This window comes from Natrix helvetica (assembly GCF_964273705.1).
Source record: "Natrix helvetica genome assembly, chromosome: Z".
Taxonomy (NCBI): domain Eukaryota; kingdom Metazoa; phylum Chordata; class Lepidosauria; order Squamata; family Natricidae; genus Natrix; species Natrix helvetica.
Genome location: NC_138554.1, coordinates 63,080,237 through 63,103,231, shown reverse-complemented (window position 1 = coordinate 63,103,231; position 22,995 = coordinate 63,080,237). Strand labels below are relative to the sequence as shown.

General features: G+C 41.2%; 1 protein-coding gene across 1 annotated transcript in view; it reads right to left on the bottom strand.

The window, feature by feature from the left end:
• COBL (cordon-bleu WH2 repeat protein) overlaps positions 1-20,865 on the bottom strand; it is a 94,401-nt gene extending 73,536 nt beyond the window's left edge. The window contains exon 1 of the mRNA XM_081970846.1: positions 20,393-20,865. Coding sequence (XP_081826972.1) covers positions 20,393-20,439 — 47 coding nt within the window. The 5' untranslated portion in view covers positions 20,440-20,865. The remainder of the gene's footprint in view (positions 1-20,392) is intronic.
• Positions 20,866-22,995: the final 2,130 nt, after the last annotated feature.

Genomic DNA, 22,995 nt, shown 5'->3' with positions numbered 1-22,995 from the left:
CCCACCTATAAGTCAATGGAGAAACCCAACGGAAAGTTGCAAATGTCAGAAGGCTCGCAGGGAGGTAAATGGCTGCTGCCCGGTGAAGAAGCCAACAAGAGATGCATGAGAAAAGAATGGCAAGGGTTGGGGAAGGTATGCAGGAGACACAATGACATTCAAGCAGAGTATGAAGGAGGTGCAATGATGTTCAAGGAAGTTGCACAGGGGTGGGGAAAAGTGCAGGAGAGAATGTGATAAAATTTGGGGAGGCTGTGCAGGAATGCAAGGGAGGCATGGTAAGGCTTGTGACAGGAAGACACAGCAAAGGTTGGGGAGGCTGCACAAGATACAAAGGAGGCACAGCATGTGTAGGGAATGCAAAGGAAGCATGGTGAGGATCAAGAAAGGTGCATGGGAATGCTGAACAATATGAGGGATATATGGCAAAGATCAGGAAGGATGCATGGGGGTGCAAACATGGTGCACGAGGGCCTAGTATTAATGAGATATATAGAGTGATGTTTAAAAGTCTGTGAACCCTTTTGAATTTTCAGTATTTCTGCACAAATATGACAAATCCTAAATTTACATAATGTGAACTCAAATAGATGATAGATAGATAGATAGATAGATAGATAGATAGATAGATAGATAGATAGATAGATAGATAGATAGATAGGATGTTCATTTACTTATTGAGGAAAATGATCCAAAGAATGTGGATTTAGGTCACTTACTGGTTGAATAAAGATAACATTCAAATGTTCACCTGGAATTTAATAGAGGAAGAAAAAACTGGTATATAATTGTTAGCCACACAAAATAGATCAGACTATGAACCAATGCCATGTAGGTCAGAACTACTTATACTGTAAAACTATAGTAACAATATATTGCAAATCTGAATATGTTTCCCCTCCTCTATCTTAATGTGAGCAAAGGAGGACTTTCTGAGACACTTATGTTCTTATTCTGGGATCAGACTCCTTTTACTTGAACATTGCCTTAGTTGCATCTGTTCTTCCTGTCCTTCAAGGCTATTCCTTCTTCCCCTACACCAGGGGTGTGAAAGTCAAGGCCTCAGGGGCCACAATCAGCCAGCAGAATCCTTAGATCCGACCCACGGGGTCGCCCTGGAAACAGCAAAGGACTGGCCTGTAGTGCCTCTGCCAGCAAAAACAGACCTCCGTGTTGGCTGGCAGACTGTTGCAGGAGGCCATTGCAGTCAAAAGTAGAGCTTGTGAGGGCTGCGTGTGGCCATCCGAGGCTCCATTTTCGCTGGCAGAGGGTTGCAGGAAGCCATCCCAGCTGAAAACTGAGTTCCGGGGCCCATTTTCACTAGCAAAATGCTCAGACCACCAAGGCGCCCTCAAAATGAGTGATATTGAGCTGGCCGTGCTCACCCCTGCCACACTCACTCTGGTTCCCTGAGGTCAAACACAACCTTGATGCGGCCCTCAATGAAATTGAGTTTGACACCCCTGCCTTACACTAATAATAGGGTTTAGCACTATTGCAAAAAAGATCATATACAACAACAGATAATTCCAGATACAAAAATACTTTGCATGAAGGTTGGGTTTTGCTAAGGTGGGTTTCAGCCAAGGTGAAGTGGAGATTGAAGGGAGAATCCACTCCAGCTGATTATGATTAGTAAGAGAGAGAAAGAGAAACTCCTATTCAATATGGAAGGAAAAGAAAAATATAAAAGCACAGGGTATAAAGGCTGAGACTGGTGAATCAGAGACCAAGCTAGAGATAGCCATTATGTAATAATAGGAAGAGAAGGTCTATTCAATATGTTTGCCATCTTGAGTTACTTGTAAAAATAATAAAGGTGGGAAATACATACATATTTATGTACATATGTATGTACGTATCCAAACTGTCCACCTGCAAAGCTACCAATGCTATATCAAACATTCAGAAGGAAAGGAGAAAAGAAATCTTGAACCAATGTTTGGTTTTGATTAGTTCATTTCAGTATGTTTTTCAGATGGGTAATTGTGAAGCCAAAGACATTAACTAGAAATGGTATGTGTCAGAGTCCCAAAGGTGCTATTTTCGAGAGGCAACTGGACTTTGTTTTTTCTTTGAAGATGTTTCGCTTCTCATCCAAGAAGCTTCTTCAGCTCTGGCTGGATGGTGAGTTCTTCAGGCTTGTCATCCAAGAACAATGTTCTCTGTCATTCAAAGAAAAACCAGAAAGTCCAGTTGCCACTTGAAAAAAGCATCTTTGGGACAACCATGACCTGGATGACTGAGAATCTCCATAGACGTATATGTCAGTGTGTCTAGTACAGGGATGGCGAATCTATAGCACAGGTAACACATGGAGCCATTTGTCAGGGCATGCGCACACTGGCCAGCTGAGTTCAGCCTTTTTAAAAGCCATTTTTCACCCTCCTTAGGCTCCAGAGCTTTATAGGAGCCTGGGGAGGGCGAAAAGAGCCCCGCCGGAGGCCTTCTGGAGGCTTCAGGAGCTTGCCTGAAGGTCCCTGAAGCCCCTGGAAGCCCTCTGGGGAAGGGCAGGGGAGGCTGTTTTCGCCCTCCCCAGGCTTCTATAAAACCTCTGGAGCCTGGGGAGGGCGAAAAAAGCATGCAAAAAATCAGGGGGAATGCCTCTCATGCACTCATGCACACTGGGGGGTTGCATGTTGCATTATGGGTGCGGCACGCCAGCACACAACCCGTCTGCGCTCCCCCACCTTATGGCACGTGAGCCAAAAAAGTTTCTCCATCACTGGTCTCGTAATATCTGGGGTGTTCCTTGTCAAGTAATATTCTTTAATAATCCTCTTTTAATTATTTAGCTGATTTTATTTTTAAATATATATTGTAAACATTTCAAAGAAAATATGTAAACAGGCAAACAAAAAGAATTGAAGGGAAATTTTTAAAAAAATTCTAGGCCATCAACCTTCATATAGCATACATGAATTGGGGCTTGACCGTTACCAGAAATGATAGGAAAGTGATTGTAACAAAGGTGCTAAAATATCTGCTTGAACAACTTTTGTTATTTTGTAATTGCTGAAGCTGCTTTTCTTTCCAGATCCAGAGTCACAAGAACAGAAGCGCTCCTTGACATAATAATCTTACACACAGATCAAAGAAATACGATCTTGTTCTTTAGTGATATCTCAGAAGAACTCTTAAGTTCTAGAAATGACAGCCAACACCTGAAGGGCTCAATTGAGACCAAGAAAGATTACACCAACAGTGCTAGAAAAGTATATTAGCAGTCTTTGTACTAAGTACAGGTGCATATAACTGTCACTCCACTATTAAGGTTTGCTGGAAATCATGGAATAATGAAGTGGGCTAAGAGAGTATAATAACTTATTTATCTATTTGGATATTTAAAGCTCACCAACAATTACATTAATTTCAGAATAAGTTATAAAGAAATAAGATGAACGTTTTAAAGATGAATATATTAAGATTTAAAACAGCAATGCCACAATGCCAGGATAGGCCCAAAATTTGGGGGGGGGGGGAGTTCTTAAATTCACTAACAAATTTTTCATAGATTATGAACAACTTCTGACATTTCCTGAATTGGAGATGGCAAACATAAAAAGCATCTCTCTCCTCACTTCCCTCCCTCCCTCTCTCTCACCCACCCCAATATATTTACTACAGAAATTTCAAATAGACTTTATTCCCGTGATTAATTTGGCAACATCATTCTTTTGGACCACTTACAGTGCCATATATCTCAAAGGCAAAAGATACCTAATCTCTAATTTTGAAGTTATCCTGGTAATGTTATCCTTGTGAACAGCTTGGGTGTTTAGCAGGTTTATTGTTATTACAATCTTCAAAACTGATGAATCAGCATAAACCCCCTAATAGGAAGCCAATTAATTTTAAATCAATTAATAAAATTATATGCAAAATTTCTTTAATTTAAATTAGAAACTTGTGCTTATGTAAATAATATCAGATTACAAGAATAAAACATGCTAAACAAAATACTCACAAACAATACAGTTAATGATTCTCTCTCTCTCTCTCTCCTCCCTCCCGCTCTATTGTGATCAAGTAGAAAGTAAAACAAAATATAAAATTGTCCTTCAGTTCTTCTCATTTTATAGTAAATTTAAATAAACCCCCCTCTCTATACACACAAATAGAGATTGGGGGGGGGTGGTTATTCCAATTTACTATAAAATGAGAAGAACTGAAAGGATTTAATATATTGTCTTACTCTCTACTTGATCACAATAAACCTGGCTCAATAAAGAGCCATGGAGGCACCTAATCATTCTGTCTGGAAATATTGGAGAATGTTTGATATAACAAGTGATGGCTATGCTATCAGATTTCTAAGATTGTTAATGCCTACATCTGAGGAAGCACTTCAAGGGCTCATTCTAACATTCTAGGTTTTTTTTTAATGTCACTAGCTGGATGTCAATTAATCAGTTACCCCAACTTTTGTTCTGCAGAACTGAAGGAGTAAGGAGGATAAAGACTGTTCTACTTCTTTTCAAATTTTATAATGATTTCAAAATAAAATAGAAATCAAATTAATAGATACAATCTGTAATAAAAATATCAGAAAGAGAACAAAGTTTCTTGTTGATATAATGTGAAAATACTGAAATGACAAAGCATTTCCCTAAAAGACAGCTGGCTGGAAAATACAGGATATCCTAATGTTACAAGGACAGTAGGGAAAAAATATATACTTTTATGTATATTTTCATAAAAAAAATATTTGAGATCTTTTCAAGATCTTTTAGATCTTTAATTTTTAATAGCATTTATTTTTTGAGAATACATTTGGAAGTAAAATAATGATGCTGTACAGTATGTATTCATTTCTGAAATTAAATATTTGGCTAACTCTTTTAGAACTACAGAATTCTTAAAATAGAAGGCTAATGCAACCTCCCATTCTGATATTAAATATGACAAAAATGTTGCGTTAATATTTCTGAAATCATCATAAAGGTAAATTGTAAATAAATTCCAGTAATATAGGCTTCTTACTATAACTGCACACAACAGCATTTTGCAATCATAGTTTCTTATTTTGGAAAAACATTATGTAAGTATGTAAGACAATTTAAATTCTAAATATCCTTTCTTGGAGTGGGGGGGGCTATATATATATATATATATATATATATATATATATATATATATATATATATATATATATATATATATATATATATATATATATATATATATATATATATATATATATATATATATAACTTGCTAATAAAATGAAATGAAAAATAAATCTCTCCCAAGCCTCTGACACATTAAGAATTGTTAATGTTGCACATTAGAAAAAATATAATTTAATACTGTATAAGCTACCTTTGGGAAGAGCTATATAGACAAGGGCCATTGTGTTGGAAGAAGAGCATGAGTAAGATGATAAATTATATACAATACTCATAACATGTTCATGATTCAAACTGAAAGGATGCCATGGTGTGTAAGGAAAAAATATAATTGAATCAATCAGAATTACAAAAACCCTGTATCTGTTTCCTATTTTTGAATGATAGCTCCCAAAAATTGTAACACTGGATTTATACATTTTATACAAATCTTAAAAATAAAAAAGGATAAGAAATGTTTTTTTTTAATTTAAACACTCCATTTTATCTAGGGGTGGTTTTCAAAAATTTTATTACCGTTTGGTAGGCATGGCTAGATGGGGGCATGTGACTGAGTGGGTGTGGACAACTTGACATCACTCATGCATACTCAGTCACATGGCCCCCTCACCAAGTCATGCTCACCGAAACAGTGGCAAAAAGTTTTGACAGGGGGGAGGGGCTTCCAGCCTCGCCAGAGCTAAGGGAGCGCCTGCAAACTATCCAGTAAGAAAAAAAAGTTTTTGTCCTCTGAGTCATTTTTCACAAAAACGGGGGCATTTTCCTTTCCCCCAGCCCTGCTGAAGCCTGCAGAGTGCTTCTGGAGGCTGGAAGAAGGGGAAAACACTGCTGCTCACCCCACTCTCAATGTGTTGCTCAAACCTCCCTCCCGCATTCATCCAAAGCCTCACACCGCACCAGGAGGCTGAAGTTGGAATTTCTTTGCCCCCATTGCATACCTTGGCAACGGCAGTAGTGACTGAGGGAACGGGTTGCCATTACTACCGGTTTGGAAAGGTACGCCAGATTTTTACTACCTATTTGGGCGAACCGGACTGAATAGATAGGAACCCACCTCTGATCATATCATTATGCTGAAATAGATTTAATTAAGAATGGCTATACAAATATTATGCATGTTATATCCACAATCATGTAATAGGGCATGAATGACAATGTAACAGTAGCAAAAGCAGAAAAAAGTGCTAGAATTTTCCTCAAAATAGTTTCCTACCAATCTAACAAACCTTTGGGCCATTCTACACATTAAAAGAATCTCCACCCATCCTTGAGTTGGCACAAAACAATGTTGTCATAAAATCTGTGTCCTTATTGCCAATCACTGCCTTGCTCTACTGTGTCTCTTCTGAGTCAATAGTGAATAGTGAGAATTTCATTCATTAGGTAAAATAATTAGCTTTTCCTTTAGGAATGCTGGTATGCCCTTTTAGGACATCACCAGCCACAACAGCATATAGCAGAACCCTGAAGAATTAATGGGCCAAGCTCTAACTTCTTCTCTAGACTCATCTAGAGCACTGTGGTACACTGATTAGAATGCAGATCACTGCCAAAAGTTTGATTCTTATTGGCTCAAAGTTGATTCAGCCTTCCATCCTTCCGAGGTCAGAAAAAGAAGCCAGATTGCTGGGAGCAATATGCTGACTCTGTAAACAAATTAGAGAGCTGTAAAGCATCATGGAGTGGAATATAAGTCTAAGTGCTATTGTTATTGCTATCTGTCTTCCTCTTCCCAAATTATATTTGGGCATCTCCCAAGGCGAAATAATTTGGGAAGACACCAGTGCAAATACAGCCTAAGAGAGAATGGAAACAGACCTAGGTCCTAAAGGACAGAATAACTGAAGTAACTTTTCTTATTTCATGGTATGTCGGTTTCGTTGCATACTTAGATGTGTTTACATATGATTGATAGTAATAAATACAAAGATATTGGCAAATAAGCAATAAAGTCCAATGCAGTATAAATGCTTTCTGGGCACTATATTGAGAAATCAGTTGTTGCTTTTCAAGGTAAAAATACATAATTTCATTTGATTATATTGTTAAAGCAGAACAATGCCAATAAACTCACCCCTCCCATAAGGGTATGGCTAGCTGATGAGAGCTAAATAGCTTGAAATAGATCTATACTAGTCTCCCTTTATTTATTTATCAGCACAAACACATGTGTGTGTGTGTGTGTGTATTAAGTGAATATATATGAAAAGTGAGTAATTTCTTTCCAAATGTTCTTTCCAATTCTTGTTATTAATAATATAAAGACAATTTAATATATACTTTTATGTTTATTGTATCAGATCTGCAAAGATAAGCATTTGGATAGATTAACAAAGCAGGAAGGGACTTGTAGGTCATCTAGTCCAACTCCAAGCCCAAGCAGGAGACTCTACAACATCCCCCTTTACAATATTTACTTTTTACATTGTAGTTTATATTATATTTTACATAGAATTTAATATATTCACTTAATATTCAGGAGAAAAAAAGTACCTCTGTCAAAAGCAATAGACATAATGTATCAACGTATTATCCAATTTCTTTCAATTTATACTATGAAAATGACCTATTGAATGTAAAAGAATTAGCTAATTCATGAACTATTGAATTTCCAAATAGCCATAATTTAGAATTTCTTAAGGGTGTTTAATTAGATATTTTATAATGAATTTATATTTTAAAACAGTGCAAATACTATAGAAATCATTAGATCAAGAATAATCACAGTAAAACAATTCTATGTAGTTAAATGGCTTATTAAGCAAACTTCATTTAAAAAGCTTCAAAGTAATAAATAATTTTAGCTAAAACACAAATATGCTGTTAAAACCATTTTCAATCTATAGAAGTATTGTTAATTTCTAAATTAGATAATATTTCATTAAATACTTAAAGATAGGGGAAAGTAATTAAAAATAACAATGTAAATAAACCTCAGACACTTCATAAAAACCTTTTCATTCATTCTTTCTCACACAAATGATTCTTCCTAATTGAATTACATTGTTAAATAATTAAAGAAAGTAATTTAATCAGGCTGGTTTCAGCTGATGAATAAAGTAACAATTTGTTTAAACTTGAGTAATATAAAAATAATTTAGCATATACAGGCAATCTTTGATTTACAACTATTTATTTAGTGATGGCTCAAAGTTACAATGGAATCGAAAAAAGTGACTTATGACTGGTCCTCCTACTTATGACTACTGCATATCCCAGAGTCACAGGATCAAAATTCAGGTACTTGGCAACCTGCATATATTTACAATGGTTGCAATGGCTCGGGTGATCATCACTTACAACCTTTCGAGTGCTTTTAACAAGTAAACTCAATGATGGAAAGTGGACTTGCTTAATGACCATGTGATTCACTTAACAATGAATTTCTTAACAACCATGGCAAAAAAGGTAAGAAATTCAGGCACCTCACTTAACAACTGCCTTGCCTAGCAACATAAATTCTGGTCCCAATTGTGAATATAAGTTGAGGACTACTTGTATTTTGTTAGGTGCTAACATAGAAAAAGGGTGTTATACATATAGTTCTTGATTTATGAGCACAATTGAATGGAATTTCTATTTTCCACAATAGAAAATTCATCAATAAGCATGCATTATTAACTGAGACATTAATGATGAGGATCACACCCGATTTTATGACATTTTTACATGATTGTTAAGCAAATCACCAATGATCATTAAGCAAGACATCATATAACCACAACTTGCAACCTCCAGGCAGTTTCCCTATTGATTTTGCTTGTCGGAAACTGGCTGAAAAGTTTGCAAATGGCGATCCCATGACTGGAGGATGCTGCAATTGTTGTACATGTGAAACAGTTGCCAAGCTTCCAAATCATAATCATATGACTATGCAGACATTGTGATAGTTGTAAGTGCAAGGACTGGTCATGTCACTGTTTTCAGCATCATTGTAACTTCAAATAATTGCTAAATGAATGGTGTAAGTTGAGGAATACTTGTGATCCAAACTTCTATTCTTACCAATATGCCACAGCAATAACATGTACTCATATGTTCTGAGTACATAACACATTTAAGAGAGATAGATGGGGGGGACACTGATCGCATAATTGTGGGGCACTAGAAGAGCCATAACCGGAAGCCCAGGCATAAGCACCAGGCATGTTGAACAATCAAAAACCTAAGTGAGAACTACTTATACAGTACAATGCAATCTGGAAATAGGGTAAAACTTTAGGAGATTGAGCAGCGAATTGTTAACATCGCTCTGCCAAAATGGGTTTCAGGAACTCAAAACAAGGCTTGGAGTTAAGACATGAATTTAGATTATCAGAAACGTTTATCTCAATCAAATTCCAAGTCTTCATCTAAACTGATCCAAATTTACAGAGTTACCAGTAGCTACTGAAAAGTAATAGTCAACTTTTAAGTACATTGTCAAATAGTCAGAAGACACTCTCCCAAGCAATCTGGCATTCCTTTAACTCTTTGTCTTTGGTTCCTGATTTATTTTCTCCAGTCATGCAAGGATTTTCCTGGGAAGCTGTCTCTGATTACCATATTCCAGAATGTCAGCTATAATTATTCCTCTTCAATAATACAATAATAATTACCAGAAAGCTACAATAAGCAAGGAACCTATGCCGGGGTACATAAGCCCAGAGGACTTTGGGGAGGGAAGGTTTGAAACCTTCAATCTTTTAGTTTGCAAACTCAATCTTAATACAGGTAATCCTCAATTTAAGATCACCATTGACCCCAAACTTTTTGCTATTGAGACATTAGTTGAGTTTTGATCCATTTTACGATCTTTCTTGTCACAGTTGTAAGTGAATCACTGTTGTTGATAAGTTACTAACCTGGTTGTTAAGTGAATCTGGCTACCCCATTGACTTTGCTTATCAGAAGGTTGGAAAAAGTGTTCACATGACCCTGGGACACTGCAATGGTTATAAATATGAACCAGTTTCCAAGCATCTGAATTTTGATCACATGGTCAAAATGATGCTGCAAAGTCGTATCTCTAAAAAATGGTCATAAGTCACTTTTTTCAGTGCAGTTGTAATTTGAACGGTTACTAAATGAATTGTTAGGATTCAGTGCTTTATTTAAACAATCTCTTTGTTAAACGACACACATTTTGTTTAAAAATGCATTTGCAGTGATTTAAAAATGCCCTCTTAAGATTTCAATAAGGTGATGTTATTTGTGCATACAACAGAATAATCAAGTAAAAATTTCTAAGAACGAATGACTGATTCTTGTTGTAGGCACAAACCATTAACAACTTTTCTTCTATTATTGTTGTTGTTGTTTTTTATAATACACAATATGAAAATTCAAAAGGAAATAGGAGGAAAATAGGAGATGAAAAAAGGGAGAGGAAAAGTGTGGGGCAATGGGAAAAAAGAAAAGGCATTGACATTCGACTTCCTTTGGAGCAGCAGAATAAGTTAATAATATCAAACCTCAATGTGTTACTTTTACATAATATAAACTAGCCATTTCTATAACAAATTATTAATTAATAAAAACCAATTTTTTTCCACCTCAAGCACAAAGTCCTAAAGCGATTTCCAAGTAGTTAATTCCAAGTAATTGCATTTTTTTCTTTAATCAAAGCAGTCAATTTGGCTGTCCCTACTAACTCCATCAGCTTTTGGAACCATTCATCCATTGTAGGAATCAAAGTGTCCTTCCATTTTTGTATGTAAAGTAATTTTGCTGCAGCCAATATATATAACATCAAAGTTCCCCCAAAAAATTTCCAAGTCTTTTTTCGTTAGGCCCAGAAGAAAAGGAATGTTGGTCCTACCTGAACGTTCTTCTCAGCATGGCGCAGGATGGTCCAGGAATGGGTTGTTCAATCCTTATTTGCCCAAGAGACTGAGTCAGAATTGAAGCCATGCCTCCAGCTTCCACTGCGGATATCCAATTCCGCTGAGGTGCATCTCCAACTAGAGAAACAAAAGAAGAACAGGCCCTGCCCGGTAGACCCCGGGGACAAGAACCTAACCATAAACAACAACTAGGGTGGGACCTGGATTGTCCTGCGCCACGCTGAGAAGGACATTCAGGTAGGACCAAGGTTCCTTCTCCAGCTGATGGCGCAGGAGGATCCAGGAATGGGACATACCAAAGCGGCAGTCCCTAGGGCGGGAACTCACTGGTTCGTGGCACCCGAGGGAACATGTACTCCCTGCAGCACCTTACGCCCAAATGATGCCTCTGCAGATGCAAACGCATCCAATCTATAATGCTTAATAAAAGGTGAAGGGGAAACCCACTTCGCAGCTCTACAAACATCTCCAATTGGTGCCTGAGCGTTCCACGCGGCCATGGTAGCCGCACTCCTAGTCAAATAAGCCATTATCCCTTGTGGTACCGGTTTGCCTCTCGCCTCATAAGCCCTGGCAATACAAGCTCGCAACCAGAGTCCAATAGTAGAGGAGGACACCCGTGACCTCATGGCAGAAGGCTGGAAAGAAACAAACAATGCCTCCGTTTTCCTGGGGGGCGCTGTTCTCTTTATATAAATATGGAGGGCTCTCCACACGTCCAGCTTGTGCCACGACTTCTCCCTTCTATGAGAAGGGTTATGGCAGAAGTCCGGTAGAATTAACTCCTGGGCCCTATGAAAATAAGAATTTATCTTGGGGATAAAGGCGGGATCAAGCCTCAGTACAACCGTATTAGGTTGGAAAATACAAAGGTCCTCCCTGACAAAGAGGGCACCCAGCTCTGAAATCCTCCTAGCCGACGTGATGGCGACTAGGAAGACCTCCTTTAAAGTGAGGAACTGCAAGGACACGGTCCTCAGCGATTCAAAGGGGAGATCCAATAGGGCTAGGAGGACTGTGGACAACTCCCAAGATGGGAACTTGTGAACTATCGGGGGCAGAAGGTTAGCCACCCCCAGTAGAAATCTCTTCACCACCGGATAACGGCCCAGGCTCTCCCGGCGTCCAAGACCAGGACAGTTGACAGGGCCGAGACTTGTATCCGAAGTGTGTTATGGGCCAACCCCCTATCAAGCCCATCCTGGAGGAATTCCAGGATATTAGGGAGCAAGGGACATTTGGGGTCCACACGCGCTTACGGCACCAAGTACAGCACCAAAGTGGACACATGGTGTTATAAATCCTGGTCATGGCTGGGCGTCTGGAAGCCATGATGGTTTGTATCACCCATGAGGAGAACCTTGCCTCTCTTAAGATCTCCCTCTCAAACACCAGGCGATCAACTGAAGCCATTGAGGCTCCGGATGGACCAGGACCCCCTGGTTCTCCAGGGTTTGACAATAGACAGACCTAAGAGGTCTGCGTGGCCAGTATGGAGCGACCATGATTATCTCCGCCCCTTCCTTCGCTATCTTACCCAACACCCCTGGAATCAGTGGAAGTGGGGGAAATGCATAAAGCAGACTCGGGGGCCACCTGCTGCATAGGACACTTCTCCCCTCCGCTCCCCATCAGGAACTGTGTGAAAAACCTGGGGAGCTGGGCGTTTTCCAGGGACGCAAAGAGGTCCACCACTGGCCATCCGAATCTCCTGCAAATCTCTTCGAACAGTTCCGGTTCCAGCTGCCCCTCCATCTGGTCCACCGTGGCCCTGCTGAGCCAGCCCGCTTGGTGATTGGCATCTCCGGATATGTGCTCCGCCTTGATGGACAACAGGTGCCTCTCCGCCCAATGGCTCAGGCACTGAGATTCCACCCAGATGGCTCTGGAGTAAGTCCCTCCCTGCCTGTTTATATGCATCTTTGTGGCCACGTTGTCCGTCAGAAGTAGGACGTGTCTTTGCTCTGCAAGGGCCTGAAAGTGTCAAAGGGCCAGATGAGCCGCATGCAGCTCCAGCTAGTTTATGTTATGTGCAAGATCCAGAGGGGACCCTGGGCAGCTGTGTCCCCAGCAACGCCTCCCAGCCATAAAGGCCCGCATCCATGGTCAGAGTAAGTCTTTCTGGCTCCCTGAATACACACCCTTTGGCTAGCGCTGGGGAAACCCACCACCTTAGGGAAAGTCTCATGTGGGGGGTTACTTGAACTTGAAAAGATGAGATGCTGCACTTGCTCCTTTGATATGGGAGCAAGAACAACTGGAGAGTTCTAGCATGGAGCCTCGCCCAGGGGACAAGATCTATACATGAAACCATCTTCCCCAACAACTGAGATAAAGTGACTATGGGCACACGCCATTCTCTCTGCACCTGGTTGACCAGTTTCACTAGCCCTGAGATCCTGAGACAGGAACACCATGTCGGAGGAGGAATCTATGATCACTCCCAAATGCAACAGTCTGGTAGAAGGTCGCATGTGGCTCTTCTGGAAGTTTACGGAGAACCCATACTTCTGCAGGGTCTCCACTGTCAGGCCTAGATCTTAAAGGGACCGCTCCGGCGACTCTGCCTGGAGGAGGATATCATCTAAATAACAATGAAGTCTGATGGGAACCGTTCTGAGGTGAGCAGCCACGGCTGCCAGGACCTTCGTGAAAGTTCTGGGAGCCGAGGCAAGGCCGAAAGGAAGAGCCCTTTACTGGTAGTGGTTACCAGTGTAGGAAAACCTAAGGAACTTCCTGTGCTCAGGAAGGATAGATATATGAAGGTAAGCCTCCATCAAATCAATGGAAGTGAGGTAGTCACCGTCCCTGACACCTTCCAGAATGGAATGAAGGGAGGCCGTCTTAAGCCGTTTGTAGCGGTTCAACCTTTTAAGGTCAAGGATCACCCTCCAACCACCAGAGGACCGTCAACCTTTTAAGGTCAAGGATCGCCCTCCAACCACCAGAGGACCGCCTTAAGCCGTTTGTAGCGGTTCAACCTTTTAAGGTCAAGGATCGCCCTCCAACCACCAGAGGACTTTGGAACCACAAAGAGGTTGGAATAAACCCCTTGCCCTGGTCCTCCTGGGGAACCACCTCTATCGCCTGGATCTCCATCAGGTGGTCTATTGCCTGGCGCATGAGCTGTCTCTTAAGTGTGCATTTGGAGGACGTAAACATACAAAAGGAATTCGGGGGGACGGATAGGAATTCCAGTCACAGGCCAAACTTTACTGTATGGAGGACCCAGAGATCCGAAGTAATATTCTCCCATCGGTCGGCAAACAACGCCAACCGGCCACCAATGGGAGCTGTCCAAACCCGCTCATTTATTCCTTCAGAAGGGGCATCCGTCCCCCCAAAAGGGCCGTTTACCCTAGGTTGGAAACATGACCTATCCCTGTAGGAAGACTTATCCTGCCCCCTGTCCTGACGTGGCTGAAAGTTTCTAGGCTGGTAATGATAATCTGTGTCCGTACCCCTAAAGGTGCCCTATGTGTATATGGTGTGTACGTGTGTTCCTGCTTTTTAGTTGTGGCAGGCAAAACCTTAATGTTTGTTCTTATCCTCAATGAGGATTGGGTCCAAAACCTCGCCAAATAGCTTTTTCCCTGCAAATGGGCCGGCTGTCAGCTTCCACTTCGCTTTGGCCTCCGCCTGTCAGTTTCAAAGCCACACCACCCACCTAGCTGAAACAGAGGAAGAGCGAGCCCTGGAGGCAAACTTAGTGGCATTCAAGGTCGCATACACCAAAAACTGAGTCGCAGCCATGACCTTGCTGATGTCCTGAAGCAGCCTCACATCATGCGCTGGGACACGCTCCTGCATTTGCTCAAGCCACATCAGCATGGCACAATTGAAGGAGGCAGAGGAAGCGGCCTTAATCACCCATGTTGCTGCCAGGAAGGTCTTACGCAACGCCAGTTCAGTCCTCTTATCTTCTGCCTTTGTCGGCCACGTCACTCACCACCATGGGAGTTGGAGAAGGCAGGGCAGCTACAGGAGCGTCCACCTCTGGAATCTGCAATGCCTGGGAGAAATCAGGCTCCATATTATAGAACCGTCTGCCATTCCCACCTGGGGTGGGGAAAGTACCTGGCTTGGCCCACTGCTTCTGGATGACATCCGGAAACAGTTTCGGTGCAGGGATTTCCTCTTTCCTTGTTCCAGAAAGAAACACTTTTTCTTTGGCACTGCCTTAGAAGTCGAAGCCTCGGTCTGGCCTCCTTCTCCTTCTGTTTGTCCTCCTCCGTCTCAGCAGCTACAGTGTTCCTGGCAAGGAACGGAACAAATTAGGAGGAACAAACCGGCAAAGGCAGGGGAATCCAGTGCCAAACCTTCATCATCAGAAAGCTCCGTCTCCTTTTGTTCCTCCTCTTCCTGGAGTGAAACCTCGCTCCTCAGCGAAGGAGAGACCTCTCTCTGTGTTCTGCCTGGGCGAGCAACCGGATCCTGGATATTTCTGCGCTTGGCCTCCAACAGCTCTGTGTCCGCCTGGTCAGGTGAGCGACCCTGGAGGGCTGTGCCATGTGCAATGGCTCGATGAATAAGAGATTGAATGTTATCAGGCCTCAAATTCACCAACGTCTTGACTGAGCCCAGGCCTGGGGGCCAGCGAGTGCCTGTGTCCTGGTTCAGGAGCAGGCATAATGCGTGTAAGCGGATGGTACTCACCTTCCTTGTCCTCAACCTCCGAAAGTGGGGGTGAGATGGAACTGGCCCTTGGGGATCCAGAAATCCTTGAAGGAGAAAGGGATGGAAAACGTAGAGCCGCCCTTAGGAGGGAGGAGACCTCACCAAAGACAGAGGAGCCTTATCTATGCCTCCCTGCCTGGATTTCTCCCCATCCCCTGAACCCCCTTGCCTGGGTGGAGCGTGCTTCACCAGTGGAGGAGGATCCTGGGGGGAACACTTCCTCTTCTTGGAGCTCTTCAAGGGAGCTGTCGAAGTTGTCCCAGAGCTACTTTCACTGAAGGAATCAGCCATGGCACTGTAGCGATCTCCGTGCCCCAAGGCCTCACTCTACCTAGTTCAGGAACCAGCACAGTAATCTGCGACTGTTCTCATTGGAGCCGACACTTGTAATGAGCCTTGCATAAGCGAGAAAAAGGAAACAAAATGGCCACCGACCATGTGACCCACCGGATGCTCAAACAAAATGGCCACCACCATGAGGGCCTCTCCAAGATGGCTGCTGCCCAATAAGGTCTCCCAAAAAATGGCTGCCCCAGGGCCCCATACTCATGAGGGAGAAGCCTTCAGGGAAAACCAGCAGTGCCAGTGAGCAAACAGCCCTGAGAACGTCCGGTCAGCCATGCAGCTCTCCTGTAAGTCCAGGCAGCACCGATCGACCCTCTTGTCATCTCTCTGGCTACGTGGGAACGCCAGCGTGCAACACACACGCTCTCCACACCAACAGCCTCAATGTCCGCCCGCTGCAGCCCCTGAGAACCAGCGGCAACGCAGGGAAATCTCCCTGGCCTCTTCCGAGCCAGTAATCGGAATCAAGTCGAACGGAGCAGCAATAGACTCCGATGGCCAGCACAGCCAGCTGCTTACTTGCGAGGAACCTGAGAACCTCCAGGAGGATCCAGCCTGCACAATTTACTATCCTAACACAAGTAGGTGGGAAAGAACTTGTGAACCAAGTTCAAACAGCTTCCTTCCGCTAATAACATTAAAGATAAGTGAAAGAAAAAAATAAATGAAAAACTATTCTAAGGAAGAAACCAATTTTCACTCACAGCCAAAAATTTTACATCTGTTTTTGGGCAAGACTGAATTGGAATTGGATATCAGCAGGGAAGCTGGAGGCATGGCTTCAATTCTGACTCAGTCTCTTGGGCAAATAAGGATTGAACAACCCATTCCTGGACCCTCCTGAGCCATCAGCTGGAGAGGTTTCTGGTTTTATCTTTATAATCACTTTGAGAATTTTCTGTATTAAGATATGAATCCTATTCCAATATTTCTTTGCTTATCACAAGCCACCATAAATGATAAAAGGTGCCTTCTTTACATTTCCAATATTCATTTGAAACATCTTTATACATTCTTGACAACTTATATCAGTGATGGCTAACCTTTTTCTCCTCATGTGCCAAAATCATGCACCAGCGCACACGTGCCCACACCCATAATGCAATGCACTCCATTCCCCTGCGCTTGCATGCGCATCTCCTGCATGCAGAGACCTGAAAATCAGCTGGCCAGCAGGAGGCGCGTGCGCATGCACAGTGGAGCTGAGCTGGGTGACTAATGATACATCATCTTATAGAAATTTTATTTTAGATTATAGTGTAACTATAACTTCATCATACCATAAATAGTCATGTCATCCAAATCTTAATTTGTGGCCCTCAAAATTGAGTAACCTCTTATTCTAAAGATTAATCCACTCTTTTAGCCAACCAAACAACAAGCATCAAAGTACAATTTCAAGTCTGGTAAACCCAAACCTCCTCTTTCCTTAGCATTTTGAAGTAATTTGTATCTAACTCTTGGGTTTTTTCCCTTGCCAGATACTAAATGAACTGTTGTTCAATCAAGGACTACCTGTAACTACATATCTGTATGAATGAATCTGTTTTCTGCTGATACTGGCAGAAATGTTGCATGAACTGGGGCAGCCATCTGAACTTTGCAAAACATGCAACTGCTTTAAAAATTCAGAGATGCTTTTGTTTACAAAAATACACCTTATGAAACATCTCTAAAAATTTGCAGACCCCTAGTAATTAACTATTCTAACAACCTGATGAATGCCACAAGAAAAACAGTATGATAAAAAGTTTTTTAAAAGTTATATGCAAGTACCTTCTGCATATAAACAACTTCTAAAATGATACATCTTCTTTTAACACCAATGGCACACATAACTTCTCTTTCTAAAAATGCATCCCCTGGTCACTAGAGGGTAAGGAGTGCAACTGTTTTCAAATTGCACATCTAATTTCAGAACATTTTATAATGCAGAGACAAAACTGGATGGGATTTATCATCAGGAAAGAAAAATAGAAACATTGCTCATAGATAACTTTAAAACTATCTAGCTCATAGTTTTAGCTATCATAAATCTCTAACAGATTCATAAAACAAACATTTTTCTGTGTAAACACTCATAAACAACTATATTTGATTTACATACAATTTAACTTTCATAATCCACAACTCTGTTACAGATTTCACAATGAGTGTTGGATAAAAATCAGTTCCTGGGTCTCAAAATATTGCAAATGTCTTGTTGAGTGACACTCTATAAACATACAGGCCAGAGGTTTAAATCATAAAAACATACCCTCAAACTCTTGATTTCCAATAAAAAACCTGTAAGGGCCCAACAGTGCAGATCTTGGCTAAATGCTACAGATTATCTTATTACATTTAAATTTTCAACCTTTTAAAAACTATCTCTTTTTTTCGTTCTGAATTGACCTTTTGTTCTGCTGTTGTGTACCCATAGATCTTTATATATCATTATATATTTACAAGTGTCTATGTCTACACAACAGCAAACAAAAAGTTAATTTATTGATATAAATTGAGCTAGAACATTCATTTAACTATAGCAATAGAAAAGAAGCCTAGGACATGACAAATTACAGTAATGTGGTTTGTAAACCTTTGTCAAAATATTTTGCAAACTGTGGCTCACAGCCTAATATGTGTGAATTGAGGCACTGTGATTATTAGAGACAGTTAGCAAGCTAACTTAGCAGAAGTCTCATAATCATCTTCAAAATCTTTAAAATTCACATACAAACATTGTAATAAATTAGTGTTTCTTCTTGAGTTTATTTTACAGTACATAAACCAGACTGAGATGGGGAAATAATTTATTTCACTCTGAATTAGAAACTGTGAATTAGAATTTATAATTCTAATTAGAATTTTATACTAAAAATATTTAGTTCACAGGCAAATCAGAGAGATTGGAAGCCTACACATTGTTGAAAACTGGGTGTTATTACAAGTACTTTTATCTATGGTTTTAAAAATAGTCATTCCAAAGCTGTTCTCACATTGTCAAATATTTGTATGCTTTTACATGGAAGGCAATAAATACTATTCACATTTAAACACCTGATTATTAAAAGGCATTTCTTTAAACCATGAATAAATAAAAATATTTAGTGCATACTTTTTAAATTTTTCTAAGTTTATGCTCTCATATAACAATTTAAACAATATAGTTAACATTTATTCAATATCAAATCATGTATTTTTGTTACCTTATTGTAATAAAACAATATGAGTCAACTGTTCTCTCATAGTTGTATGACTTAAGTATCAAGAGTTCCTTTCAAAAGAACTAAACCAAATATATGGAGCATGTCTATTTTTAAAGTTAAACAGAGTTAATAGTTTTAGGAATGTTTCCAACTATGAAACACCAGAGGAACATAAATTACTACACTCTTCTCCAGTTGCCCATATCAGCCCCATCCAGCACTACTACTGTACAGTATTTATATTTTTTATATTTATATTTCATCTTTCCTCTTAGAGGTCAAGGTAGCTTGGAATGGAAATCTCTTAACATGTTATCCCCACCAAAACAATCCTGTAAAGTTAATTAGGCAAAGTAAGTGGCTAATCCAAAATCACCTAGTAAATTTTCATGGTTAAGAATGAATTGAAACATGAGTCTCCCTTCATCCTAGTCCACCAATAACCAATATGCCACATTGCACTGCAGCTCCTGGAATCCTTTAAACTATGGTGTCATGGTAACACTAAACTTGGAATAACCCCAATCACTGGTTAGTCTGTGCGACAGAGGAGCGAGGCTAAACGGGTTCTGAGCCAAAAAGCTCCTTCTGCTCCCCCTGGCATGCGAAGCCCAGCAGCTTGCCGGGACCCAGCCGTCGCCCCCAAGGAGCTACCCTTCACTGTCTCCTGCCGCCTTAACTAAGCAAGAGACTCGGCTCCCACTTGCTCCCTTCCAGTTGCCAGCCAGGCTCCAACTCCACCTTCAACTGTCAACAGCTGAAGAGGCGGGGTAAAGGAACACCTCCCGAGTCCAGATTTGACTGTGTTGAAGAGCGCTGGCGCCTTCGTTTTGAAGAACGTCACCTATTGCTAGTTTTTGTTAACCATCTAGTTAGCTTAGGTTGAACAAACCCAGAATGGGTTGGAAGTACTGTGGTCAGGAAAGGGCTCGCGTGCCTGCGCGCGTGGTTTTTGCGAGGATAATTAAGAACAGAGTAACTACGAACCTAAATTTGTTAACTCTTAAAATAGTAGTGCCTGTTGAAAATGTAAGACCCGAAGGCGGCTTTTCTCCGTCAAAACGCCGTCTGCGAAATACACAGCTTGTTCTACCCCGCCCTGAGCAACTTGCAGCCGAGAGGAATAAAAACCGGGACAAGCCTCTCCCCTTTGCTCTTTCTCCTATCTCCAGCTCTTCTCCTATTTAAAACTACGTCTAAAACGTTTCCCCTCGAGTAGCCTTACCCGCTGGCGGGTTTGTAGTCCCCGGACCTAGTAGCCCCGGTCTCCATAGTTAGTTTGAAAACAGGTGCTTGCGCTGCCTTGAATGAAACTGCTCAACTCAATTAAATTGCAGCTGGCGATGGGGCAGATGGCGGGCGTCTGCTGGGCCAATTGGTTGGCGCGCGGCGTTTCATTCACGCCGGGCTCTAATACTAGCTGAGTCCCGAGCTTCTTGCCTTCTCCTGTATGAGAACGCGGGGCGTCTAAAAAGAGGATAAGCGCGGAGCGGAAAGTTATTGCTGGCTCTCGACTGGCATCCAGGGAGCAACTAGAAAGGCAACTTCCGTCCCGAGGCCAAGAGAGAGAGAGGCACAGACAAGGGCAATCTCTTAGCTTGCCTTCCCGTTGGGGAGCTGAATGTCTTGCAGGATAACGACTTTTTGTTGTTGCGTTTGCTAGGCAGGCAGACAGGGAAGCTATGCAATATTTATAGGCAGGTGTGTTCTTTCGGAGGCCCAACGAACCGGATGTGTTATTTAAACAAATTAGCGTACCGGGAGCAACTGCTGATTATTAAAGCACCAGAACATATCCCCGTATGTAGGCATCGACCAAATTATTCCTAAACCGGTTAGAGATAGAGTAAGCACAAGGTTGGGTGCGTGATATTAAAACGTTCACAAATAGTTAGACTGCAGTAGTGTAGTGTAACATACTCCCATTCCGCTGGGTAGCAATTCTTTTCTAAAGACCGAGCTGTTAAATAATGGCGAACCGGCATTCATAATCTTGGATCTGAAATGGAGAACTGAGCTGTAGCACCTGTTAGAGAAGCTAAGCTTGGGGAATAATACGCGCTGTAGTAAAATGGCTACAGTTACTCGCCGACAATACAAAGCTCGCTTCAAGCTCCAATACCACTTTGGCTCGTGCAAAGGGCAGGTTCCTCACCGTGCTCCAATATAGAAGATTTAGACGAAGGCTGGGGCTCACAGCGAATATAGCAACTGAAGAATGACTACAAGGTCGAGTGAGAAAACACATTTTTGTCAGTGGTTATGGGCAAAAGCGGGCGAACAAACGCAGATCGCATACCTGCCGCCGTCAGATAAAAGATTTAGATTGCATAATCAATAATCCGAAAAGTCGATTCCTGCCTCGAGTGTGTTTCTGAAAAGAAGCCCCATTCCCTTCCTAAATGCTGCACCCATTAAAAGAGGAGGGCAGTTTTAAATTCCTGTAGTGAAGTACTGTAATGAAAACTTGAGGGAGGGGAGGGGTTTTTTTGTTTTTTTTTAGGGATGAATATTTAAATTCAGAGTCCTCCTCTAATGTAAACAAGATCAAAGCTTGTCTTTATACAGCCAGTCTTCGTTACAAAATAATTTTACAAAGGTGATAGTGTTTTGGGGTTATTACGCTGCTATAAAGGACCCTCAGAGGTAGTAGCCCCATTGAAATTGCTTATATTCTCATAATGGTCATCTTTTGCAAATATCTCAATCAGTTTATTATTTAATTCTATGTAAAGTTAAATGCACATATTTTAACTCTTGAGCCTCTAGCTTTTAAAAATGGATCTGTATCAATAAAGTTAAACTAATATTTAAGAAAAATAAGACTATCTTTCAATATAAAGTAATGTCCAGTTTGTAGCGATGCATTTGATATTGCCTCCATAATGTCTTTGTGTACAAATGGCAATCACTGCAGCAGAATGAAGAGCTGGCCATTAGAACAGCTCTTTGTACTTTATCTCCAGACAAGATTGTCCTCAAGTACTCCAAAAAGTTATTTCTTGTGAGCAGACTGTAAGACAACAATGTCATTTGCATTAGAGCCCTGGAAGATGAGAAAAAGCCACCTTGTTCAAACTTTTAAAAGGGCACTACATTTGTATATTTTTTTCCAATAATTTTTGGAATTATTAACTGCTTTTCAGCTATTAGGAACCTTTGGATCAATAAGTTTTATTGTACCAAGAAAGTTTCCTTTAATCTTTAGCAAAATAAGTTTTAAATACAAGTTTAAATACTTAAAAATATAGAGGGATGGGGAGGGAATAAACAGCAAAAGAATGATTAGATCAGTGATGGGTTGCTAACCGGTTTACTACCAGTTCATGCATCCATGCACACAATGCTTATGGTGGGCAGAGCCTACCACCACCACCACCACCACTATCGGTTTGACCGAACCGGGAGCAACCCACCTCTGGATTAGATTATTTACTTTGGAAAATTACAAAACTGGCTAAAGGTTTGTTGGAAGAAATGTCCTTCTGGGTTCACCCCCAAGTGGGGAAAAATACACTGGAGGCATGGAGACTGCTTACAAAGATGGTTTAATGGAGGACAGGACCGCATGGCTGGAGGTCCTGGAGAAAAAGGTGATCACATGCTTCCAGGTGTTGGGTGATGAAGAAGAAAAAGGTCGAAGAAGGGCTTGCAGGGCTTTTTATAATCTGTTCGGCCCCACCTATCTGTTTCCTGTTCCTGTGTAAGAAATATATTCTGATTGGTTTCAGACTCACATGGGCCCATGCAAGGGCAATCCTCTAGCCTGAGTTTTTGAATCCAGGTTTGGTTGAGTTCAGATGCCATGTGGTCAGTTGAGTAAAGGCT